Raw genomic sequence first — 26,364 nt, 5'->3', positions numbered from 1 at the left:
TTGGGGAAGGGAGGGCAAGGAGTCCTATCTCCTTGCTTCCATGCAGGCCACCAGTGAAAAGCATGTCCTGCCACCTCCCCCGTGTACCTGTGACCTTGATGGTCTCAGTCATTAGAAGAGAGACACCAAGCCAGTTGGGTCTCACGTGGGGAGGGCCCAAAACAGGTCTGTCCCTGGTGGGGGAGAAGGAGAGGAGTGGGGAACTGGATGCTGTTTCGTGAAAGTGCTTTGGAAGAAGAAATAGTACTGACTCAGGGACAGCAAAGCTCCAGTCCCTGGCAGTCTCTCCTTACATCCACTCTCTGAAAATCAGGCCCCAGGCATACAGGGGTCTCTTCACCCCGCACGGAAATGCAGCCACTTCTGGGATGGAACATGAGGTGTTTGCACAGCAACACTACACTACAGTCTAGGACAGGAAGTGGAGAAGAATCCGGGATCCCGCTGGCAGTTCGGGGGGAACTGACAGGCAGTGCTCAAGTGGTGAGGGAAGATATAGGGGCTCCACTTTATATCCCTTTTCCCTTGGGAGCAGTGAGAAGGTGGGATTATGGATGGGGTGTGGCCCAGCACCAGCTGTTGTGCAAAACGCCTCTGGATTTTGACTGGCCACAAGTGCTCAGTACTTTGGTTTTGCGTCTCCGTTATAAGGGCTTCCAACAGCGCAGCACCTCTTAGGTTCGGGAGTGATTTGGAGGGAAGAGTGCCCCCTTCCAGATTCAGCACAACTACTTCTTGCAGGGGGTCTCCCCTCCTGGGACTGACCACTCTTGAGCCAACTTAGCTTGTGAGACCAGACCGTATCACAGCCTGAGGTGATGGGAGACTGGTCTGATCAGCCTTGGTGCCTTGTCTCCTCTGTAGAACTGCACCGTCTACAACGACACCACCATACTGTGCTACGCTCCATCCATCGACAACCCGTCCCGGAGCCCCCCCGAGATCGGTGACCGCCCAGATGAGATTGGCTTTGTCATGGATAATGTCCAGGCGCTGCTGATTGTTAATACCACCAACTTCGTCTATTATCCGGACCCCGTCTTCGAGCCCCTCAGCCCCTCTGGGATGCTGGAGCTCAAGCCCAGCTCTCCCCTTATCCTCAAGGTAAGCCCCCCACAGCTCTTCTCCACCATCGCCTGTGCTGCCCTGTTGCAGCCCCAGATCTCTGGCTTCCTTTTCCGCCCTGGGCCAGCTGCATTTCCCCACTGCGCCTGTACAGCAGGTCAGAGAACTCAAACGGGGATGGGATGGACCAGTTCAGTTCAGAGCTGCTGGCCCGGCAGCTGGTCTCTTGGGGGTTAAATGGATTGTGCCAGCCAGGTAAGTGGGGGAAGGGGGGCATTCCCTGCCCTGCAATGGGAGAGCCATCGAACCCCATTGTGTCCTTACAGACCCTCTGCCTGCAGGACAGGTGGGACTTTCTGGCTCTTGGTAAAGGCCGATGAAGTGGGGTTGTGTGTGCCGGAGGTAGGCAAAGGAGTGTGTTCCACGGAGATGGAAATTGGGGGGTCTCAACCTTTTCCAAACTGCCTCCCTCCCCCTCAGCAGTATGGGAAGGGCAGGGTGGTTGGGACCCTTTGGCACCAGGGGGTGGTGCTCCCCAGATTACGAAGCCCCAGTTTAAATATCCCCATGGGGCGAGTGGGTATGTGGCACCTTAGAGCCTTGCAGAAGGGCCGTGGAGTGTTTGAGACGAGGGCACTCCCTGGTTAACCGTGTGTCTCCATGGATGGGAGAGACTTCCCTCCTCTCAGAGCTCAGGGACAAAGTCATCCCTGGGGTAACTGCACTGCAATCAGGGAGCGTGCCTCAGGAGTTTGGCCCATTCTGGGTGCATCATCTTTGTATTTCCCTAGCTCAGATTCCCACTCCTCCTTCACTTCTTGTTGGACCTTTATCAAGGACTAAGGGGGAGCGGAAGGATCCCTGCAGCCTCCTGCTCTCCCTGGGGTTAGAAGGCTGAGGGATAGAATTTGCTTGGTGATGGGAGAATCCGGCTGCCGGAGAGCTAATGATCTCACTCCTTGTTCCCTTAAAGGGCCGGAACCTGCTCCCGCCGGCTGCTGGTAACTCCCGGCTGAACTACACGGTGCTGATTGGTGACACTCCCTGCGCCCTGACGGTCTCCGAGACCCAGCTCTTGTGCGAGTCGCCAAACCTCACGGGACAGCACAAAGTCACGGTAATGCTAACCACCCAGACCGGCCTCTTTGGGCCCTGGCATCCTTGCAGGTGTTGCCAGGACTGCACCATGCCATGCACTGGGCACTTGTTCTTCCCGCTGAACAAGCCTTGTGTGGTGGGGCCCGAGACAAACAGCCTCCAGCTCCACATCAGAGATGGGATATCGTTTATCAAACCTTGTCGGGTCCCACCTGAGTTCTGAGGCAATGATAGCTGCATTTCCCCACCCCTGCTGGGAGCACGGTCTGTAGCAACACCCCAGGGGAGTCCCCCGGGGAGCAGCGTGCACACAGCACCGGGAACCTGCCTTGTGGTGTCCAATCGTAAAAGTAGCCCAAGTTACCAAGAAGCACAGCTCTGCCATTGACAGCAAGTGTGTGTGTGGGTGTGGGTGTGTAGGGTGGGGCATGGGCTGACATGCTCATCCCCTACCTCCTCCTGCATGGGGCTCTGCTGTACCCCAAACCCCTCTTGCATGGCACCCTGCTGTACCCCAGCCCCAACTCTTTCCTGCATGTGACCCTGCCATACCCCAACCCCCTCCCTCATAGCACCCTGCCATACCCCAGCCCTCAATCCCCTCCTGCATGGGGCCCTGCTGAATTCCAGCCCTGTCCCCAGGGTCATTCCCCTCTGGCTCAGCCCATGCTGCAATGAGGGACAGAGTAGCCTGTTAAGCTGAGTGCATTGCTGGTGTGCTGTTCCTCTGCGGGCTAGGGCACTGGGCTCTGTAAAGATCCTTGTTTCCTGGGGGCCTCCCAAAGCGTCTGGTCTGGCACGGTGCTCACCGATGGTCGCTTTGGGGGCAGCACAGTCTGACCACGCACCATGGTGTGCCCAGCAGTAGCTCACGTTCAGCCTGGGACATTAAGATCCCCTTTTACTGATCAAGGGGGCAGTGGCTGGAGACCGAGGGGGTTAATCCCCTTCTGGCGTACATTGGAGAGCATGCATGAGCCCTTCCCCTTTCGCCCCCTGCCTGGAGCCAGCTGGCCACTGGTCCCTGTCGGGTAAGAGCTCATCAACACCGGATTATGTGCACATGCAGGGGCTTAGATCTGCTGGGAGGAGCCCCTGGCTGGCTGCCTGCCTCCCTATTGCCCAGTCCCCCACCCCCAGTAGTCTGTTCAGAGGGGCTGAGTGCTCCATCCAGCCCTGCCATGAGCGCGATCCATTGTAACCCACACTCTGGGTGGGCCTGCCAGCTAGGTTCCTTCCCTACTGGCTGCGGGAGACTCGTCTGAGCCATATGGTCAAACGGTTTCCGCCCCCCTCACTTCCCCCAGCCCCTGGGTTAGCTTTAAGTAAGATTCTTTGTCAGGTTGTAGCTCAGCAGCAGCGGCACTCAGGGTCTCAGTGCAGCCTTGTGTATTTGAAAGGGACCCAGAACGGTCCCCCCAGGCTCCTCATCCATCAGGGAACTCACTTTACATCCCATCTGTTACTGTAATGTTGTCTGAATGAGACATCAAACTCGCTGCCTGCTCCTCACAGGCGCTGACAACACACCAGCATGTCTTCTGCATCCCATTAAAGCTCTACGTGCGCTCGGACAAGCCCCTCGCACTGTAGCCCCCTGCACCTGCTCTGCGGCCTGCCCCATGGCTTCCTCCAAACCACAGGGTCGCTACCTTCTGGTGTCAATGCCCCTCGGAAGTGAGGGTTCGCTTTCTTCACTGGGCTCAGCCCAGGCTGGCATGATAATGATCTGACCTTCCTATTACACACCTTGGACACTTGCCACTTGTGTGGACACAGAGATCCTGGTGGTCTGGGGGTCCCTGCTTTCTGAGAACCCCATTCCAGCATGCACCTCCTCCCCCGTAAGGAAGAAGAAGGGAGGTTCGCCACCCCCACTCCCCGTTTAAAGAGGGAATCATAGAAATGTAGTCCTGGAATGAACCTCAAGAGGTCATCTAGTCCATCCTACTGCACTGAGGCAGGACTAAGTAAGCCTAGCCCATCCCAACAGGTGTTTGGCCAACCTGTTCTGAAAAACCTCCAGTGACAGGGATAGGCTCCTTGGAAGCCTGTTCCAGAGTTTAACTATCCTTAGAGTTAGACGTTTTCCCCCAATATCTAACATAAATCTCCCTGGCTGCAGATTAAAACCCTTACTTCTTGTCTTACCCTCAGTGGACACAGAGAACAATTGATCACAGTCATCTGTATAACAGCCTTTGACGGGTGCAGAGGTGGCTATCAGGTCCCCCCTCAGCCTGCCCAGCTTTTTTAACCTTTCCTCACAGGTCAGGTTTTCTAAACCTTGATCATTTTTTTTGCTGTCCCCTGGACTCTCCAATTTATCCACACCTTTCTTAAAGTGTGGTGCCTGGAAGGACTCCAGCTGAGGCCTCCCCAGGGCCAAGTAGAGTGGGACAATCACCTTCCTCGTCTTACATAAACACTCCAGTTAATTCACCCCAGAATGAGATTAGCCTTTTTCACCCCTCCCAGCTTGGTGTCAGCTGCGGATTTTATACGCGTACTCTCCCCTTCATTATCCAAGTCACTAATGAAAATATGGAACAGTCCCGGACCCAGAACAGACTCCTGTCACACTCCACTAGATACCCCGCCCAGTGACAGTGAACCACTGATAACTACTCTGAGTATGGCTTTTCAACCTCCATTGTGCACCCCCCGATAGTCATTTCACCTAGACCACATTTCCCTAGTTGGCTCATGGGGATGTCATGGGGGACTGATGAGCTCCAGTGAGGGTGACAGGCCCTCCCTGCCCCTTCCCAGCTGGCAAAACCCTTCTGATGATAACCTGCCTCAGTTAGGAGAGGCGCCTTGACCCACACCCCCGAGCTAAACCTGCTCTTGACCTCTTCCCCATGCCAATGGGAAGTCTCCCTGACTCACCCAGCTGCAAAACCCTCCTGTCCCCAGATGCATTATGGGGCATATGAGAGTCGGCCGGGGACCCTGCAGTTCTCTCTTTGTATTTCACCCCCAGCCTGTAGGGTGGCAGGTGGGTGGAAGAAGGGGGCACAGAGCCCTCTCAGCAGGGAGGTGAGCCACTGCCCAGCCCTTGGCCCTAATGTGAAGCCCTTTCCCTCCCGTGTGGCTCAGATCAAGGCTGGAGGGTTTGAGTTCTCCCCGGGGACGCTGCAGATCTACTCGGACAGCCTCCTGACACTGCCTGCCATCATCGGGATCGGCGGCGGGGGCGGCCTCCTTCTGCTCATCATCATCATTGTCCTCATCGCCTACAAGCGCAAGTCCCGGGACGCTGACCGCACCCTGAAACGCCTGCAGCTGCAGATGGACAACCTGGAGTCCCGCGTGGCCTTGGAGTGCAAGGAGGGTGAGTCTGTCTCTGCTTCTCTCCCCACGGCTTCCCAGCTTCAGCCTATCCCCGCCCGTCAGCCCCTTCACCTGTCTTGCCAGCTCTGCTGCCTCTGGGTCATTGGTTTCCCCTCTCGTGTTTGCTCCAAGACTCTCTGTTCACACCCTACCGTTTGGTGAAGGAGGTAGCAGTACCATGGACATCCATGATCCCTCAGCCAAAGCCCCCCAGGTCAGATGTTCAGGGTATTGATGTCCACGTGCAGGCAGGCAGGCTCATTTCTACAGAGACTCCCTTGAAAGCCCCCATCCTCTGCAGCATTGTTGGGTCCTTTCCCTGGCTGCATCTGCATTCCCATAGGTTGCTGCGTGTGCATTTGCAGGCAGCAGGTCCCTATCCTGAGTGCCACGGCTTGTTCTGGCTCTTGATGTGTCTGCACCTTGTCTGGTCCCAGTGTGGGACAAAATTGATCCCAGTGTGGGACAAGGATTCCCCCTGTATATGACACAGGGCTGCTGCATGGTCTCACCACAGTGACAGCACAGTACCTTGCGATGCACCATCCTGGTTTTATGGCACAAGGGTCTTTGCTGAACAAGTATTTCCTACTTGCTCCCTTCTCTTTCATATCCCCCAGTATCTAGCTCTGCAAGCACCATGTCTGCTTGCAAAGCTTCATGCTCGCCTACGGCACATGCTAACTCACCACACCCAGAACAGGCTGATAAATCTGCCCTCTCATCCCAGTACTGGCCTTGTGCTCCTGATCTACAGGGACCTTGCCCTGCTCTAAGCCACCCTTGGGACCGGAGATCCGAGCAGGCGAAGTGACTTTTTTGGGGGGGGAACTTAACTTAGTTTTAGTAGGATTTATTTTTTCGGTTAAGGATTTTATGTTTTTAAAGTCTAAAAGAGGACAAAAGAGGCTAGAGAAACCTGCCTGGAAAGGGCCGTGAGTCTCTCATTATGTGACAGAGGGATGCTGCAAAATTGGACGGAATGCCTCTTATGATCCTGCCGATAAAACCTAATTGTCCATTATCGCCGCAAGCCAGTGCCTGGGGCCGTGACCCTGCCAACTGCAGCCAGCCCAGAGGCTGGGGGAGAAGTGGGCACCTAAAGCGAGATAATAAAAAAGAAAAAACCCCTAAAAATCCATGTAGATGGCAATAGTGACAGAGAGAGGGGAGGGGATCTCGTCTCCTCTTCCACAGCTGGCAGATAAAAGGATCTGCTTTTAATTAAAAGGCGCAATCTCTTCCCTGCCTTTTCTCTTTTCTAGTCCCTCTAGTTACAGATAAGATAGTGATCCTTTCAAGCTGACGTTTGTTTTTTCTCATCAGGCTGACAAGCCTGCAACCCTCTGCCTAGCTTCCAGCTCCCTTTAAAGTGCTGTTAATTTGATTTCTCTGTGTGTTTTCTCTTTCCCTTATACAGTGCTAGAGATTTCCCCCCTTGCCCCCAAAGTCTGCCCCCATGGGTACCATTAAAGGCTCAGGACACCATTTCCCCCCCCCTCTATCTAGCACGAGTTCAGGCTGTGCCTGTTCTCACCCCAGGGTGCTGGGTCTGTGTTGGGCTTTTCTCTCTAACATTATTTAGGTCAGAGTGAAACGAGAACATTCTTGTGGTTTAAACCTCTCTCTCACCCAGCATCTCTGCCATGTCGTTCACAGCCGCCTACAGGTTTCTTACATATGTGCACGTAGCAAGGCGGGTTAGAGCCGAGAGGCTGAGGCTTCAGGACTCCTGGGTTCTATTCCCAACTCTGCTACTGATTTGATGTGTGACCCCGGGGAGGTCACGTCCCCTGTCCATGCTTCCACTTTGCCATGTGTAAAATGGGGATAATGGTACTGCCCCTCATGACAGGGCATTGTGAGACTGAGCTAACTGATGTCTGTAAATTGCCTTGAGCCCCTCTGATTACCGGTGCTAGGGACAGAGGGCAGCCCCAACTGCTCTAGATTTGTGGGGTTCTTGTATTTTGCTGGTGCCAGTGTGGTAGCTCTAGGGCCCAGCCTGACCTCTCCTGTTGACCTCCTGCAGGCCCATGGTCCCCTAACACAACTCTGCTCTTTCCATCCCAGCTTTTGCCGAACTGCAGACAGACATCCACGAGCTGACGAACGACTTAGACGGGGCTGGCATCCCCTTCCTGGACTATCGCACCTATGCCATGAGGGTCCTCTTCCCCGGGATAGAAGACCATCCTGTGCTGAAGGAGATGGAGGTGTGGTAATGTGTGTATGTGTGTCTGTCTGTCTCTCTCTCTCTGATGCTTCACATTGGGGACACCTGCCTCTGGGAGCTGTGCTTCATGCCCATCTGCTGCAGGGTTCACCACTGCAGCTTCTTCGTTCATTTTTAGTGAGGATGTCTTGGAAGTTTCAATGAATGATGGGATCTCACAAGTCTGGGCTCAGCAATGGATGGGGAGAGATTACTGACCCAGGAGTGACTCTGGCCACCCATTCAAGGAGATTGCAGCATGCTGCAGTGGGTAGAGACTCTATTCTGGCAAAAGTCCATTTTCTTTACAGACCATGGAGGAGCATCCTTCATGGCAACCTGTCCATGCAGTTTCCTCCGCCTGAGCTCTTGGGGTCTGAATTTGTAACATCTGGGTTTTCCAGCCAGAAGTGGCTGAGGAGATTGCACGTACAATGTTCTGAAACCTCCCTCTTGGTCCTCCGGGACCCCCATGGCAAATCTGGGTGACATCAGGGTTTCGTCTCTTGGACTGAGAGGTTTACTCTGTTACGGTGCCCTGTGACTCCTTAACCGAGGGATGAGAGCTTACAGGACTGCAGTGCAGCGCAGCAGAGGAACCTAATGCAATCTTGGGCTATGTATTTTTTAACACAGTGTATCATTAACCTGCAGAGCTCATTGGCACAGATGTCACTGAGGCCAAGAATTAACAGGGTTCAAAGTAGGATTAGCTATTTCTACGGATAATGAGAAGATCCACAGGTATGTTAGATAGGAACAAAATGTCTTTATAAGGGATACAAACCCCCAGGCTTCGGGGCAATTAGCTAGGTGCTGAGGGCCAGATTTCAAAAGCACTCAGCCCCCACTGAGAACAGATGGAGTTTAGCGTTAAGTGACAAGAGTTAAAAGGGAACTTCCTCTGTAGGCAGATTATTCCACAACTGTCCATGATAGTGTTTCTTCACTTTGTTCTAAAGCGTCTGGTACTAGCTTTTGTTGGAGGTGGGCCACCAGTCTGATCCAGTCAGGCAATTCTTATGTTCCTGTCTCATCACAGAGCCCAGAGGAGCCGCTCCCTGTCTGTGCGGCTCCGGAGAGGCAGTGCCTGGGGCAATCAATACAGTTCTGGGTACTTTGGTACCAGAAGATGCTGACAGGTTGGAGGGAATTCAGAGAAGAGCAACAGAGAGGGGAAAGTTTGGAAGAATTAAGTCTGCATAGTGAGGCTGAATGGCGACAGGAGGAGGGAGGGTGGATCCATCTAGAGACACTGGAAGGGGCAAACCCCAAGGAAGCAGAGGAGCTGTCTGGGGCAGTTTGGGGGAGGGAGTATAATGGGATGATGTTGAGTAAGAAGAGTGCGGGAACGTTTTTCTGATCGCTAGATCTGCTGGGCTGCGGAATAGTCTCCTGAGGGACATGACGGAAGTCCCCTGGCTTGGCACACTGGAAGCTCTGAGTGGACAAAGCACTAGGAAATACACAGTAGAGAAGCATCCAGTGGTGGTCTCAGAGAGTGGGGCTGGTGCTGCTGAGTAGGCCTGGCTCATCTCTCTTGCTGGTGATTCTGAGACTCTAACCCTTGTGCTGCTGGTATCGTTCTGCCTTGCAGTAGAAAGGTCATTGCAGCCATAGAGCGATAATACGTTTCACCAGCAGGCTTCTCCCAGGCATTGAAGCATGGGCTCAGCCTGTTCCCGTCTTTCTGGGGGACCACAGATCACCCAACCAGCAGCTGCTTCCATCATTGTTGTCCCCATCTTATCCTTCACCTTGTCTCCAGGAGGGTGACCCTGCAGCCTAGCTATAGCACTCCTAGGGCCATGTGCTTGCTACCCGCTTCCCCTCTGGGAATTGTTGCGCTTTCACTCCCACCTGGGGAGAGGGTTGCTCTTCCCTGCCAGAGACCTGCATTGCCACCTTCCACACCCCGCTTTATTCCTCTGCGGCTGCACTGACCAAGCTTCACCCAGCTAGGCCTACGGTGACAGCTGGGCAAGAGCCTGGGGCCACACCTCATCTGCATTAGGTGGAGCAGACTGCATCTGCCCTTCCTTTTAACTGAGACCTGGAGCCCCTGGAGACCACCAGCATGATCGAGGCGGCTCTCTGCATATCTGAGGGGGCTTCACTTCCTTGTCTAAGACAAGCATAGCTGCATTTATGCTGCCCCTTCTCCACGGCTCCTGAGCATGTGGTCTTGGACACCAGCCTGTCCCTCCGTGATGCATCTTGCCACGTACCAGTCAACGTGAGCATAGGGAAGCCACTGCGTGGCTACCACACTCACTGACATTAATATCAATATTCGTATTAATATCATTGCCGCTGTCATTTTCTACTGTACTTGATTTATGCAATTGGGTTTGTTTGATGCATGATTGGCTGCTCGTTTCCAGCAGACTTGTCCGACATCATCCACCTTCCCAGCTCCACGGCTCCTCCCTGCAGAAGAGCATCTTGCCCCTTCTCCCCCTGCTCCCCAAACCAGCTCCCCCTTCCCTCCCAGCCTCACAATGTCTGCTTAATTTAGTGCATGCAAGTGCACATAAATTGGCTTCTGGTTTTCCTCAGTACCAAGGTTGCTCTTGATTGGAGTGGTGCGGGGTAACCTTAGCCTCCCCTCGCTGCTGACCGGACACAGTAATTAATGTTGACGTAGACTTCAGAACATGTTTCGGAGCAGTAATCAGCCCTGCTGCAGGATGCAGAGTTATTAATTACAGGGAATCAACCCCTTACAACTGCAAATGCACATGCATTCATTGTAACCCAGATGGCTGCTGCTACTGTGATCTGGCTCTCTCAGTAGGGTAGCAGGTAGTTCTATCTCCCATGCTCCCTTTTGTCACTACCCACAACGGGGAGGGAGTGGGGAGGCACTTGTCCTGGCTTTCACCACAGAATCCCAGTGTTCATGGATCTACCTTCCCCCAGGCTTGCAGGAGGCTCAGACAGTCCTGGCCTGGCCATGGGGCACTGCACTGTTACCACACAGCACAAAGGTGTCATTCCCCCCTGTGCTTCACAGCACAAAATGAAGAGGTTTTCTCGTTTTCCACTGTAACAAGGGCTTTACTCAGCTTGGGCCTTCGGTGCGGAGGGGCTAATTCTTGGCAAATAAACCTGCTATGAGGGGGCTGCATCTTCATAACTATCTTGCTGCCTCTGCTGGCTCTCCATTCCCAAGCTCACCAGGTCCATTCCTCTCTCCCCTTCTGCCCCCCTGGGTCTGACTCAGGGATGAATTTTCCCCCAACCCAGACACCATGGAGATGACAGATGACAGTCATGCAGGGGAGAGAAGTGCGTCCTCTGCACAGGCAGGATGGGTTAGGGGGTAGGAGCCTGCAGCTTGGACTTGGGACACCTAGGTGCAGTGGCTGGCTGACGGCAGAGTGTGGTGAGGATAAAATGAAGGTGGGCGCTCAGAGGCTATGGTGATGAGTATCTAAGTACGAGGTAGATGGATGAACCTCTCGGGGGGTTCTGCCTCCCTCTCTGCTGCAAGCCCCAGCCAAGCCATAGAGCTGTGCTTTTGAGGGAGTCACGCTTTCCATGATGTTTGAGGTTAACCAGTCATTAGTGGCCCAGACCCCACTTCCCCTCCGTGCTGAGTTCTGCATTAGCCTCAGTGTTGGACAGACCCTGATTCCAAGCGCGGAGGCCAGAGGGTGGATAAAAGCCTGTCCTCAGGCCAGCTGTCATGAGGTTTTCTTGTGTAGCATGGCTGTGGGGAGGGTGTAGGAGGAAGCTGGGGTGAGCTCTCTGGAGGTGAGGGGGTGTCACCGTGTGCTAGCACTCCTTGCTCACAGGCAAGCAGGAAGCTAGGCTTGATCCCAAGACCTCGCCTCTTGCTCTGCGTACCAGCAGGGGCTGTTATGGGAAGCAGCCCTCTCAGGGACCGACTAGGGTGGCACGTAGCATCCTGCCCCACTGTCCTGGCCATGAAGCCTCTGGTGAAGAACGCTTGTGTGTTGGATGTGAGCTAACAGGCAGGGCGGACCCTTTACTGGAAGAGTCTTCCTGCGGCATTGCCAGCCTTAGCTAGCAATGGGAGCCACACATGGGCTGGCTGAGTAACTCTGGGGCGCACGGTGGGAATCCTGGGCTCTACCCCATACGATTTGCATCTTGCAGAGGAAGAGTATTATTTGTCAACTCAGGTAAAATTGAAAAACCCTTGTCTGGCTCCCCAGCCATAGACAGTGCTGTTCTTCCCTCTGTGCATGAGAGAGAGGTGTGGGGAGGACAGTGTGGGGACAGGAGGAGGTGGGGAGATTTGGAGAAGATGGATTTTCTTCACAGGCTCTCTGGCTGATGCCCAGCAGGGTGTATAAGACACACATGGGTGAATAGCGTATTGGTACTGCTGGATAAAAGTCTCTTTGTTACTGTTATAAATGAAGTATTTTCAGGGGGGTCATAAGCTGCATGTGAAAATTGCCCTAACCAGTGGCACTCCTCACTGCCCAGCGTGACAGCCCGGTCCTAGACTCCGCCCTGTCGCGCTCTCTGTTTCAGGCTCAGCCCCTGAAGGGTGAGGAGGGGAGGTGTCTGAAGTCCCATTGCTCAGCCATGATGCCCCAGCTGTGGCAGAGCCAAGCCAGTGAGAATGCAGCTGATATTTCTGTCCTACTGTCAGCGTTACCTGCCAACTTCCCGCTTCCCTGTCTGTTTAGGTAGCCCCAATGAACTTAGCTCACTGGGCAAACCTAGGGCTTCCAAACTAGAGCTGAGCCTAAGAGGTGAGGCTTGGGTCTGGATCTGGATTCAGGCTTAGGCTGGGGTTTGGATCTGACGGTTCCAAATCCCCCTGAGATTTTGGCTCCGTACAGTTGGATGTCAGGTCAGCTGCTGTTGGGAGACTTTTGCCATCTTAAAATGTTCTCACGGCTGAGCTGGAACCAGAAAACAGGCTCCTTCTGGGTTTGGATCCAAACTGGGAGGGCAAATTCAGGTGCAAGGATTTGAATCCACCTCCTCCCCCCAACCTAGAATTCCTAGGGAGTGTTCTGACCCATCTCAGCCTCGCTTTTGGCAGTTGGTTTGTAGTGAACACACTCTGTCTGCTATCACTTCCTCAGTTAGCATGGCGGGGGAGAAGTTAAAAGACCAAGTTGGGTGGCTGGGGATAGAACTTACTGGTAGGAGAGAAGGGATGAAATTGAATCAGTGACAATTTAGGCGGAATATCTGGAAACCTTTCCCAACGAGGAGACCTGCTAGACAGTGGAATCCTTTCCAAAGGGAAGGGATGGAAATCTCATTGAAATCTAGACATGACAAAGCCCCGGAGAAGTAACTGCAGGGGATAATTCCTCACTGGTCTTTTCGAGCTCCAATATCTGTGATTTTAAACATACTGCAGTCCAAATGCAAGAGAGCATGTGGGCTTGGTTGGGAAGCGAAGTGTTAAAAGTTTCAAGGGAGGGAAAAAAACCCAGATTAAATAAAGCAAATACAGTTGTGTAAGCTTCATATAATTTAATCAGGTTTGCTTTTATTTGTCCCCTTAATCAGAATGAGTGTAACACTAGCTATTACAAGTGATGGGGAAGGAGCTCTTCCACACACACACTAATCCGAAGCCAAGTCTTAGAGCCGTCATTAACAGCTCCCTTTTGCTTTGGGTTTGTGTGGGTTTTGTTTTTTTCCATTGCTTTGTGTGAATTTAAGCCTGATTAAATATTTAATTCTTTATTGTTCATTTACTTGTGCTAATGATCAGGGAGTTAGACACACAGCTGCAGCAAAGCAGGGAAGCAGGGGCTCAGTGAGGGTGCTCTCAGTGACACTGTGTGCAACAGATGCTTTGTGCTCTCCACTGCCATGCTGTTCCATCCCCTGTGCGAGAGCCTGATAAGATCGCCCGGGTTGGACAGGACCAGTTTCCCAGTTTATCAAGGTTTGCCTGCTCCACTAGCTGGGAGCAGGGCTCCGATAGGATCGTGCCATCTGATCCCTGCATCTCCCAGCCAAGCAGAGGACGATGTTTATTTTGAAATTGTAGCCTGAACCCATCTGAAATCAGTCAGTGTGTCAGAAATGTGGCAGGCAGCCAGCTCTCCATGCTCAGACCCACATCAAAACCTCTGGGGGACAGTTGAATGCTGAAGGCAGCGGTGCCAGCTGCCTGCCCTCTCCCCCAAAGAATCCCTCCCTCTTTCTCACCCTTCCTTTCAATGGCTTCGCTGCCAGAGTGACGTTAGCACTAGCAGACAGTGCTGGAGTGCTAGCCTAAGACTTGGGAGACCTAGGTTCAATTCACTGCTCTGCCACTTCCTGTGTGACCACGAGCAAGTCACGGAGGGCATGTGCACACCAGCACTGTTTCAAACCACCTGTCAGTGCGCACTAGGGAACTCTTAGTGCACATCAGCCGGGTCCAGGCAGACGGTTAGCACGACAGGCTGGAGCTTTACAACCCAGCTTGCTGTACAGTAAGTTCTTGTGTAGACATGCCCAGGCCTCAGTTCCCCAGCTGGAAGATGGGGATAATAGTACCACCCAACTTAAGGGGTACTGAGTGAGGGTTGGGAAGTGCTCAGATACCACAGGAAGGGGGCCATCTAAGTAGAGGGATGTGCAGAGAGACTGTCTCTTTCTGCAGGGCAGGTACAGCATCGGGGTAGGTTCCTCACCTCTGCCCTGCCGGGACCCCTTGTAGGAGCAAGTTCAGTCTCTGTCACCCGTTCATGTTTTGGCCATTCTGCTGAGATTGCCAACAAGAGGCCAGCAAGTGCCAGCTGTGGTGTGCTTTGGGGTGTGAGGTGGACACCTGGGCTGTTGGGACTGGGCTGTGACCCACAAACCCGTGGTCACTCAAACTATCCAACAGCCACCTGTTGGTGATGAGAGAAAGGGGAGGTTCTTCCCATGGGAAATACCCAGAGTTTGGAATTAGTTTCTGCCATGGAACATTGGGAAATTTCACAGAATGAAAAATGCCGAAAAGTTTCAATCTCAGCAAAATAATGGGAGGCGTTGAAGTCCCATTTTTCATTTCGAGCTGACATTTTGAAATGAAAAATGTTGCTTGGTTTCAACGTTGGCTTGAAACGACATTTTCATTTTGATTCTCCTGATCGGAAAATGGGGAAAAAATTCATTAACATTGACATTTTCCCACGGAAAATACTTTACTTTGATGAAACCGTGTTTTCCAGCGGGAAGACTTTGAGTGTGAAAAATTTCATCCATCTCTAGTAACAACTGTCAGTCGCTGCTGACCAAAACTGGGTTGGTACTGGAAGTCTCCATACCCCACCCCCTCAGTCAAAGTATTTTGGGCTTCATGTGCTGAGATCCAGCCAGAAAAGTTTGGACACTTATGTCCTTTAGCAAGTTCAGTATTTTGGCTGTTCTTTAATTTAGAAAGGTAGAGAAGGGGGAGATGTTTTCTTATGCTGTGGAACGTCCAAAGAGCTGGTCCGGGGTCTTTGCTGGGTATAAAGTGAATTCAATTTCTCATTGAATAGGAAATTGGAAGTTAGAGAGTGTGTGCGTGTGTACGCACCTGCACCCTCGCTCACATAAATTCAGTGACACCGTTAGCCTGACAAATACTCGTTGCCAAAGTGTAAAAAAGTGCCAATCCGCCCAAGTCTCTGTGAGAGGAAGGTATGATCCACCCAGATAGGGCTGCATGCTGGAGAGGGAGAATGAGTTTGTGGACATGCTATTCTAATCTAGTCATCGCAACTGCCCTGAAGGCATCTCTTTGCAGATAGGCTCTTCTTGTTCTCTGCTCAGGCAGTGCTTTGCTGCTGCTTCCACAGCCTCACCCCACTGTGGGCAGAGGGGTGGCCTGTGGCCAGTTACGAATACAGAGCATGTGTCGAAGAAACAGGTCTCCAGTAGTGGCACACAGCAGCCTCTGCAAGGGCATCTGGGCTCCCAGCGGGCTTGTGAACGTAGGGGCAAGGCGGCCCGGTGTTGTCCAATAGCACTTCCCCTCTTCATACCTTGAGCAACAGCTGGGGGAGGATCTTCTAGGTTCCCCCTGTTTTTTAACCCTTTCCTTTTCGCTCTTGCCAACCCCACCCTCCCTCAAACCCTATCTCATTGGAAGGCTGGATGTGCTTTGGGTGGAGCCTGGCAGCACCAGGTGGTGGCCTGGGGAGGTGAGGGGTATCAATCCAGAGGGATGGTGCCTCAGGCTGTTCATATGGAGGTAATTTAATCTAAGGGAGCTGTCTGCTGTGCCGTGAAGTGGGCATGCTCCCAGTTTGTATTGACCTGCACTGAGCCCAGAGGCACTGTCACCCGCACATGACCAGTATGTGCCATACACAGCCGGGTAGCTATGTGGCATTACATGAGGAAAATCATGCCCAGATAATAGCAAGGGGGTGACACACAGCAGGGCAGTTCTAATTTCCCAACTAGTAGAAATAAAAGCTGAAGAGGATGACTGATGAATAGAGTTGGAGGCCTGGGGAGACTTCCCTGTAAGGAGCGATTAGAAAGGCTGAGTTTAGACAGGAGACAATAAGAGAGGATGCAATGGCACAGAGAAGGGAAATCCGGCTCCTCTTTATTATCATTATTTATTATTTGTGTTACCGTAGTGCTTAGATAGGGCAACAAGACAGTCAATGAACTAGCAAGGCAGCCAATGGAAAACAGACAAAAGGAAATCGTTTTTGACACAGTGCATATTTGATCTGTGGAACTTGTAGCCACAAGGTATCTTTGAGGACAAAAGCTCAGCAGGAGTAAGAAAAGATGAGACATGCCTGTTGATAGAGAGAGCACCATTGCTTATATTAGATACGGTTGCATTTTGTATAGAAGGACTATAACCTTCATGCTTTCTGGCGTATGCCAACCACTGACTACTGGGGTTTGGAAGACACTTGCCCATAGAATCATAGAATATCAGGGTTGGAAGAAACCTCAGGAGGCCATCTAGTCCAACCCCCTGCTCAAAGCAGGACCAACCCCAACTAAATCATCCCAGCCAGGGCTTTGTCAAGCTGAGCCTTAAAAACCTCCAAGGATGGAGATTCCACCACCTCCCTAGGTAACCCATTCCAGTGCTTCACCACACCCTCCTAGTGAAATAGTTTTTCCTAATATCCAACCTAGACCTCCCGCACTGCAACTTGAGACCATTGCTTCTTGTTCTATCATCTGCCACCACTGAGAACAGCCTAGCTCCATCCTCTTTGGAATCCCCCTTCAGGTAGTTGAAGGCTGCTATCAAATGCCCCTCACTCTTCTCTTCTGCAGACTAAATAAGCCCAGTTCCCTCAGCCTCTCCTTATAAGTCGTGTGCCCCAGCCCCCTAATCATTTTCGTTGTCCTCCACTGGACTCTCTCCAATTTGTCCACATCTTTTCTGTAGTGGGGGCCCCAAAACTGAACACAATACTCCAGATGTGGCCTCACCAGTGCCGAATAGAGGGGAATAATCACTTCCCTCGATCTGCTGGCAATGCTCCTACTAATGCAGCCCAATATGTCGTTAGCCTTCTTGGCAACAAGGGCACACTGCTGACTCATATCCAGCTTCTCGTCCACCGTAATCCCCAGGTTCTTTTCTGCAGAACTGCCATTTAGCCAGTCGGTCCCCAGTCTGTAGCAGTGCATGGGATTCTTCCATCCTAAGTGCAGGACTCTGCACTTGTCCTTGTTGAATCGCATCAGATTTCTTTTGGCCCAATCTCCAGTTTGTCTAGGTCACTCTGGACCCTATCCCTACCCTCCAGCATATCTACCTCTCCCCACAGCTCAGTGTCATCTGCGAACTTGCTAATGGTGCAATCCATCCCATCATCCAGATCATTACTGAAGATTTTAACAAAACCAGCCCCAGGGCCGACCCCTGGGGCACTCCGCTTGATACCGGCTGCCAACTAGACTTTGAGCCATTGATCACTACCTATGGAGCCCGACGATCTAGCCAGCTTTCTATCCACCATTCATCCAGCCCATTCATCCAGCCCATACTTTTTTAACTTGCTGGCAAGAATACTGTGGGAGACCATGTCAAAAGCTTTGCTAAAGTCAAGATATATCAAGTCCACCGCTTTCCCCATATCCACAGAGCCAGTTATCTCGTCATAGAAGGCAATCAGGTTGGTCAGACATGACTTGTCCTTGGTGAATCCATGTTGACTGTTCCTGATCACCTTCCTCTCCTCCTAGTGCTTCAAAATGGATTCCTTGAGGACCTGCTCCATGATTTTTCCAGAGACTGAGGTGAGGCTGACCAGTCTGTAGTTTCCCGGATTCTCCTTCCCTTTTTAAAAGATGGGCACTATATTTGCCTTTTTCCAATCAACCAGGACCTCCCCCGATTGCCACAGGTTTTCAGAGATAATGGCCAGTGGCTTTGCAGTCACATCAGCCACTCCCTTAGCACCCTCGGATGCATTAAATCTGGCCCCATGGACTTGTGCATGTCCCGCTTTTCTAAATAGTCCTTGTTCTTTCACCACTGAGGGCTACTTACCTCCTCCCCATACTGTGCTGCCCAGCAGTCTGGGAGTTGACCATGTCTGTGAAGACCGAGGCAAAAAAAGCACTGAGTACTTTAGCTTTTTTCACATCATCAGTCACTAGGTTGCCTCCCCCATTCAATAAGGGGCCCACACTTTCCCTGACCACCACCTTTTTGCTAACATACCAGTAGAAACCCTTGTTACCCTTCACGTCCCTTGCTAGCTGCAACTCCAATTCTGCTTTGGCCTTCCTGATTACACCCCTGCATGCTCGAGCAATATTTTTATACTCCTCCATAGTCATCTGTCTAAGTTTCCACTTCTTGTAAGCTTCCTTTTTGTGTTTAAGCTCACCGAAGATTTCTCCGTTAAGCCAAGCTGGTCACCTGCCATATTTGCTATTCTTTCTGCACATTGGGATGGTTTGTTCCTGTGCCCTCAATAAAGCTTCTTTAAAATACAGCCAGTTCTACTGCACTCCTTTCCCCCTCATAGCCTCCCAGGGGATCCTGCCCATCAGTTCCCTGAGGGAGTCAAAGTCTGCTTTTCTGAAGTTCAGGGTCCATATTCTGCTGCCCTCCTTCCTTTTATTAGGATCCTAAACTCAACCGTCTCATGGTCACTGCTGCCTAGGTTGCCACCCACTTCTACTTCCCCTACCAATTCTTCCCTGTTTGTGAGCAGCAGGTCAAGAGGAGCACGGCCCCTAGTTGGTTCCTCCAGCACTTGCACCACGAAGTTGTCCCCAACACTCTCCAAAAACTTCCTGGATTGTCTGTGCACTGCTGTATTGCTCTCCCAGCAGACGTCAGGGTGATTGAAGTCCCCCATGAGAACCAGGGCCTCTCATTTGGAAACTTCTGTTAGTTGTCCAAAGAAAGCCTCATCTACCTCATCCTCCTGGTCTGGTGGTCTAGAGCAGACACCCACCACAACATCACCCTGGTTGGTCTCCCCTCTAAACTTAACCCAAAGACTCTCAACAGGCTTTTCTCCAGTTTCATACTGGAGCTCTGAGCAATCTTATTGCTCCCTTACATACAGTGCAACTCCTCCACCATTTTCCCCCTGCCTGTCCTTCCTGAACAGTTTATACCCATCCATGACAGTGTTCCAGTCATGTGAGTTACCCCACTAAGTCTCTGTTATTCCAATCACATCATAGTTCCTTGACTGTTCCAGGGCTTCCAATTCTTCCTGCTTGTTTCCCAGGCTTCTTGCGTTTGTATACAGGCACCTAAGATAACTAGCCGATTGCCCTACTTTCTCAGTATGAATCAGGAGGCCTCCCCTGGTGCACCCTCCTCTTTATGTTTCCTCCTGGTATCCCACTTCCCCACTTACCTCTGGGCTTAGGTCACCATCCCCTGGCAAACCTAGTTTAAAGTCCTCCTCACTAGATTAGCAAGCCTGCCTGTGAAGATGCTCTTCCCTCTCTTTGTTAGGTGGATTCCATCTCTTCCTAGCAATCCTTCTTCCTGGAACAACATCCCATGGTCAAAGAATCCAAAGGCCTCTCTCCGCCACCACCTGCATAACCACGCATTTACCTCCACAATTCGATGGTCCCTACCTGGGCCTTTTCCTTCAACAGGGAGGGTGGACGAGAACATGACTTGCACCTCAAACTCCTTTATCCTTCTTCCCGGAGCCACGTAGTCTGTAGTGACCTGCTCAAGTCATTCTTGGCAGTATCATTGGTGCCCACATGGAGAAGTAGGAAGGGGTAGTGGTCTGAGGGCTTGATCAATCTTGGCAGACATTCCGTCACATCCTGAATTCTAGCTCCAGGTCAAGCAGCACACTTCTCAAGTTTTCTGGTCTGGATGGCAGATGGATGACTCCGTCCCCCTTAGGAGGGAGTCCCTGACCACCACCACCTGTCTCCTCCTCTTGGGAGTGGTGGTCGTGGAACCCCCATCCCTAGTTCAATGCATCCCATGCCTTCCAGTTGATGGGCTCTCCTTCTGATCCCTTCCCTCAGATGACTCTTCCAAACCATTCTCCACCGTTGTACCTGTGCAGAGAGCCTGAAAACGGTTTCTTACCCCTATCTGCATTGGGGGTACATGGGTTCTCCCCTTTCTTCTTCTGGAGGTCACATGCTGCCAATTTTCTTCTCCGTTCTGCACTGCCCTCTCAGATTCTTCAGCATGCTGTGCCTGCAGTACCAAATGCTGACTTCTATCCAGAAAATCTTCCTTTTCTCTGATGCAATGCAGAGTTGATACTTGAGTCTCTAGTCCTTTAACCTTCTCCTCCAATATGGAGACCAGCTTGCATTTCCTACAGACGAAGTCGCTTCTATCCTCTGGGAGAAAGACAAACATGGCACATCCTGTGCAGGTCACAACAGCTGATAGCTCACTATCCATAATGTCTTCCTTCTAAGAGCGTCTTCAGATGTTGTATTTACTGCTCACGGAAGCCTGAAAGGCAAAAAAAACCTCTGTGGGAACTCCCGCCAAGTGAGCTTCCAGGCAAGCTCCCTCAGTTTGCCTGTCCTCTGTTTGCTGCAGGCTATTCCAGAATTTTTCACTAGGGGGGTTCTTTCCTCTTCATCCGGAGTACCCAGTACTGGCCACTGCTAGAGACAGGATGCTAGCTAGATGGGCAATTGGCTATACCTGGTATGACAATTCCTATATTCCTTGATCCCCCACTGCAGCATGCCTGGTAGTGCACATGAAGTCAGATGTGCTTCTCTGAGCTCTCTGCATTGCTAAGGCACAGAATGGGAAGGAGAGTAAGTCCAGGACACTAACAAGGTGCTGTCCCCTTTCCTTCTCCAGCATGTCTGCCCCTCAAGTCTGACTCAGGGTGGTTGTTTTGTCCCCTCAGGTCCAGGCGAATGTGGAGAAGTCCTTGAGCCTCTTTGGGCAGCTCTTGAACAAGAAGCATTTCCTGCTAACCTTCATCCGCACCTTGGAGGCGCAACGCAGCTTCTCCATGCGGGACCGGGGCAACGTGGCTTCCCTGATCATGACAGCGCTGCAGGGGGAGATGGAGTATGCCACAGGCGTGCTGAAGCAACTCCTCTCAGACCTGATTGAGAAGAACCTGGAGAGTAAGAACCATCCCAAGCTGCTCTTGCGGAGGTGAGTGTCTGTCTAAAATATATGCTTCGGAGAGACTCTGATGGAGCCCCCGCTGGCCCGTGCTACCGGTACAAAAAGTGCACCATGATCTTCATCGCCGGTGTACAAAGCTCCATGAAAGTCTCACAATGTCTGTGCCCCTGGTGACAATTCCCGCTCACCCGCCACACAGCGAAGGGGAGGAATCAGTGCTGATGCCGTTGGCTGTGGTGGAGTATAAGGGCATCTTGCTCTGCAGTGTGAAAGCAGAGGTGTTCTGTCCACTGCTCTAGCCTGTGGTTCCTTGTGGTCAAACTCTGGAGAGCACAACAGTTTGGTATGCGAACCGCTGCCCTGCTCCTGCCCCCTCATCCCTGTGTATGTCTGTGCATGTATCGGAAGTGCACTGTGCCCCCCTTTTGTGATGTGATCAGGTGTCTTCTCCATCAGCTGAGTTGGTGGCAGTGGTGGCAGCATCCAATGGATACGACCCTTGGTAAAGCATTTCCTTGGTTGTGTGAGAGATTCACTCAGAAAGACTTCCCTGCAAGAGATGGGTGTGGGACCTTGGGAAAAGCTCCCTGAGTTTCAGATAGTTGGGTGCTCAGGAGCCGTGCTTTATTTCAGTGCTTAGAGAACCTTGCAAGTTTGTTTTTAAGCCAGGGATTTAGAAGCTAGTTGCTTTCTGAAGTTCTTTGATGTCAGATCGAACCCTTCAGTGCTGGAGATGGAGCTTTCTCCGGGTACCAGGCTATTCCTTGGAAGTGAAAGCCTCAGTTTCTTCCACTCCCTTGACAGCGTGTTTTTCCCTGCTGGGTCCCTAGTGCAGAAATTCACACTTCCCTATGAGACCTTTGCCTGTAGATTTCCTCCTCACCCCGTCCTGGCTCTGGCTGCTTTGAGGTGTAGGGAGAGGGCCAGACATGCCCATCCTTCTGTACTGCCTTTGCAGGCTTCCAAATTGGCCAATATCAGGTGCCCAGCACCTGTGGGTTCCAAGGCTCGAGGTTAGCCAGGATTCCCACCAGGTCTGCCATTGGATGAGTGCTGTGTTGTATCAGTTGTGGTGCAGGGCCCCTGCCATGTGTACGTTAGATGGTGGGCTGCAGTGGCGGGAGCCACTGGCAGCACCAACGCATTGGACCTGTAACTTGTTGGTTCCCGCCCAGTTTTTCAGCCACTTCAGACAGTTTTTCCTCTGTCTCTAGGAGGCTCCCAGTGCCTGGCTAGCATGAGAGAGGGAAAACATATCCATGGTTTTCCCCAGTGCTAACTGTGGGGCTTCTCATTTGACTTACGTACGGAGATGTCGAATGAGTAGGGGAGGTGTTGGCATCATGCACTAAAGGCAAATTGATCCATGGCTAACAGTTGCTTGGACAACGGAAACTTCGCATCATTGGGGATGCTATGTAGAGTTGGAGACCTATGGTGAGCTAGCACAGGCTGCTGCTACCACTGCAGTGATGCTCCCAGCTGCATCCAGCCGGCATTCCAGCGCTCCCTCCGGCGCCTCTGCCATTCCCGCCGGCGTTCCGGCGCCTCTGCCATTCCCGCCGGCGTTCCAGCGCTCCCTCCGGCACCCTGCCATTCCCGTCGGCGTTCCAGTGCCCCAGAAAGCATCCCACTGGCATTCCAGTGCCCTTGCCATTCCTGCCGGCATTCCAGCACCCCGGACAGTATCCCGCCGGCATTCCGGTACCCCTGCCATTCCTGCCGGCGTTCCAGCGCCTCTGCCATTCCTGCCAGCGTTCCAGCGCTCCCTCCGGCACCCTGCCATTCCCGTCGGCGTTCCAGTGCCCCAGAAAGCATCCCACTGGCATTCCAGTGCCCTTGCCATTCCTGCCGGCATTCCAGCACCCCGGACAGTATCCCACCGGCATTCCGGTACCCCTGCCATTCCTGCTGGCGTTCCAGCACCCCAGACAGCATCCCGCCGACATTCCAGTGCCCCTGCCATTCCTGCTGGCGTTCCAGCGCCCCGGACAGTATCCTGCCGGCGTTCCAGCGCCCCCACCATTCCTGCTGGCGTTCCAGCGCTCCCTCCGGCACCCTGCCGTTCCTGTCAGCGTTCCAGAGCCCTGGACAGCATCCCACCGGCATTCCAGTGCCCTTGCCATTCCTGATGGCGTTCCAGTGCCCCGGACAGTATCCTGCCGGCATTCCAGTGCCCCCGCCATTCTATCTGACATTCCAGTGCCCCTGCCATTCCTGATGGCGTTCCAGCGCCCCGGACAGCATCCCACCGGTGTTCCAGTGCACCCTCCATTCCTGCCAGTGTTCCAGTGCCCCTGCCATTCCTGATGGCGTTCCAGCACTGCTTCTGGCCTCCACCATTCTCACCGGCGTTCCAGTGCCCCAGACCACCTTCCGGCAGCCCTTCCAGCAACCTGGTGCTCCTGGCCTTTACTTGGCCAGGAGCAGTTACCAGCAGTCAGCATCTCCCCACTTGTGAAAACCAGGCAGGCCCGGGGTTTCATGCAAGTCAAGTGGATTTTCACAAGCAGCTTGTCTGGCACGGGGCTAGGGGAGAGACGGGAGCAGGAAGGGTGTGCGAGCAGGCAGCAGCCTTCCAGCTCCACTGTGAGTCTGCTGTGCCCCATCAATACTTAATGACAGAGCTGAGCTCTCCTCTCACGGGCCGATGAATATTGAAAGATATACCAAGTGCAGAACAAAACCAATTAATAAACAACACCATCACAGCACCTGGCCTCTCCCTGCTTCCTTCCTCTTCCTAGAGCTCGCCTTTCCCAGTGCCACACTGTCCTCTACCCAGCACCACAGCACCTGAGGGCTCCAGGAGAAGGTGTGTGTACGTACTCAGGGTTTCCAAGGTCTGTTGGCCTTTGCATAGATGTCACTTAGGGGCTTGCTGCTTATTTGGGCATAGAGATCAATTTCCAAAGAGTGGAATTTTTCATTGGAAGTACCAGGATAGGTACCCGTCTTCTACTAACCACCTCCTGTCTGTCTGTTTCTCTTTGGGTGACTGCTTCCCCTCCCTGTGTCACAGTTTTCCCATCTGTAAAATGGGGTTGACCTGTACCTCCCAGGAGTGCTGTACTCTTTAATGTCTGCCCTGAGTGCCTCAGATAGAAGGTGCCTGGGGAGGGCACATGGACCAAGTTCTGGCTATTGACCTGGTGAGGACTTTGCCTGAGTAAGGCCCTGGGGATGTGACCTTGTGGGTTTTCCTTTCTCTGCACAATCTCACCATTGTCCTCCTCCCCAGCACTCTGCTTGCACCGCCTTTCCCCTCCTCTCTTGCAACCGCTCTCCCGTTTACATAATACAACTGGTTTCACTGAAATATTTAAGCCGGATGATCAGATCATGGGTCACTTGGAGCACTGCAGAGCCGCTGCCAAGCAAAGCTCCAGAATCAAGAAAATCAATATCAGTAAAAGGAGAGCGAATGAGCCCTGGCTTGGGGAGCCCCCGGCAGCCGTATCCTCCAAATCGTGGCAGCGGTCCAAGGCCAGCGAGGAAAGCAGGCCCAGCCCTCGCTACCTCTGTCTCAGCTTGCACAGGTGCAGGATGAGTTTGTGTTCCCAGAGGGCCTAAGCAGCGCGGAAGATTTAATGCAGTGGGTGTTAGATTTATTGAGGTGCATCAGAGGAGCTGTGAGGGGCCCACAAGTGGAATAGCAGGGGGGACTGACAGACAGGAGCGAGGGGTCCTGGCAGAGAGCAGTGTGGGGGTCAGGCCTCAGTAGCAAGGAGTGCTGCAGGGCAGGATTGAGGTGGCTAGTCCTGGCTTGATCCCTTTCTTTCTACTCTCATCTAATTGCTGTGTGGTTATGTTCAAGGAATGAACTGATTTCCACCGGTCCCCATGCCCTCACACGAGAGCTGAGTTCTGGGCTCTTCCTCCTCCATCCTTTGTAGTCGGCTGCTGGTGGATAAGGGAGTGGGATCGAACATCAAGAGTAACAGGATTAACTTTAACCAGGCCGGGGAGATGTGGTGTTTAGTAATTTTACTGTTGTATAATCCCCTCTAACTGTGGCACCTGGCCACATCGCAGATAAATACGAACATCCGCTTGTAACCAGGACTGTGGAAGAATCTCCCGAGGGAAGCTGAAGCTGACTTGAAATGAACAGGAGGAGCTATTCTGCAACTCTCATACAATCCGGACGGCTGGGGAGGGATGTCTATTAAACTTCTTCATTTTCATCCTCCAGTTACCTCTTTCCCGTGATACCTTCTCCTTCTCACATGCACCCCTCCCCTTGCAGAGCAGGCTGAGGTGGGGTCAGGACTGCTCAAAAGCAGCTCAGATGAAATTAACCCTAGGAAAGGTGATCTGCTCTAAACAATCTGTGATCATTAATTGTTCCCTTCCCATCCTCCCCACGTGGCGCTTCCTTTGTGTCACGGGGACGTGGCGCAAAGTCTGCAGGACTCCAAGCGTTGGGGTTTTTTGTTTTTTAAATAAAGGCATTTTTCTGTGTTCTTCTTCACTCCCCCAGTGCAGCAGGAAGGCAGTTACCTTCTCGAGGTCATTAGTGTTGCTTGTGCTTTTGTGAGCATCTGCATTCGAAAATAGCTGATCTGATGATTAATGGATGGAGCAGCTGAAAAAGCATAACTAGAGAATTTCAGTGGGAACGGTCTGGGTTTTTTCTTTTTAAGGAAGTGCGAGTGGCTTTTTAAAGAAATGAATGTGTTAAAGAGAACATTGATCCTGGTGACAGCACGAGGGCTCTCATGTGCAGGGACGTACACGTTGCAAGCAGACACCATGCAAGTTTCCCCCATGCAGCCTGCCCGATTCACCTCAATCCAGGCCTGCATCATTCGCTGCTGTTCCATTCCTGCCCTGCCCCCAGAGTTCGGCTGATCACCTCACTACCAACCTGTAGCACCGTCTCTTATTCCAGACCGAGGCTTCTCACACAGTTCTGTCCGTGCACTTCAATCCTGACCCACATCATCCCCTGCTATTCCGCTCCTGGGCCCCTTCACACAGATCTGTTGGTCCACCTCACGCCTGACCTGCAGCCCCTACTATTCCAGTTCAGGCCCTCTGCTGTCCGGACATGACTAGCTGTGCTGGAATTTTAGGCGGTTTTGTGATTTTCCCAAATGTGCATAGGAAACAATTCTGCACTTCCCGTCCCTACTCTCCT

The 26,364-nt window shown here is 52.4% G+C and overlaps 1 protein-coding gene across 2 annotated transcripts in view; it reads left to right on the top strand.

Annotated features, from left to right (window-relative positions):
• The window catches only part of PLXNA1 (plexin A1), a 516,682-nt gene that overhangs the window by 207,479 nt on the left and 282,839 nt on the right, over nucleotides 1–26,364 (top strand). The window contains exons 18-22 of one of the 2 annotated variants that reach the window (XM_074957635.1): nucleotides 865–1,104; nucleotides 2,039–2,182; nucleotides 5,266–5,500; nucleotides 7,573–7,715; nucleotides 20,992–21,248. The exons of the other annotated variant lie outside the window; for it this stretch is intronic. Coding sequence (XP_074813736.1) covers nucleotides 865–1,104; nucleotides 2,039–2,182; nucleotides 5,266–5,500; nucleotides 7,573–7,715; nucleotides 20,992–21,248 — 1,019 coding nt within the window. The remainder of the gene's footprint in view (nucleotides 1–864; nucleotides 1,105–2,038; nucleotides 2,183–5,265; nucleotides 5,501–7,572; nucleotides 7,716–20,991; nucleotides 21,249–26,364) is intronic. 2 annotated transcript variants of the gene reach the window in all.

This window comes from Natator depressus, chromosome 7 (assembly GCF_965152275.1).
Source record: "Natator depressus isolate rNatDep1 chromosome 7, rNatDep2.hap1, whole genome shotgun sequence".
Lineage (NCBI taxonomy): Eukaryota > Metazoa > Chordata > Testudines > Cheloniidae > Natator > Natator depressus.
Note: the sequence above shows the minus strand (reverse complement) of the source record. Positions and strands in the feature narration are given on the sequence as shown.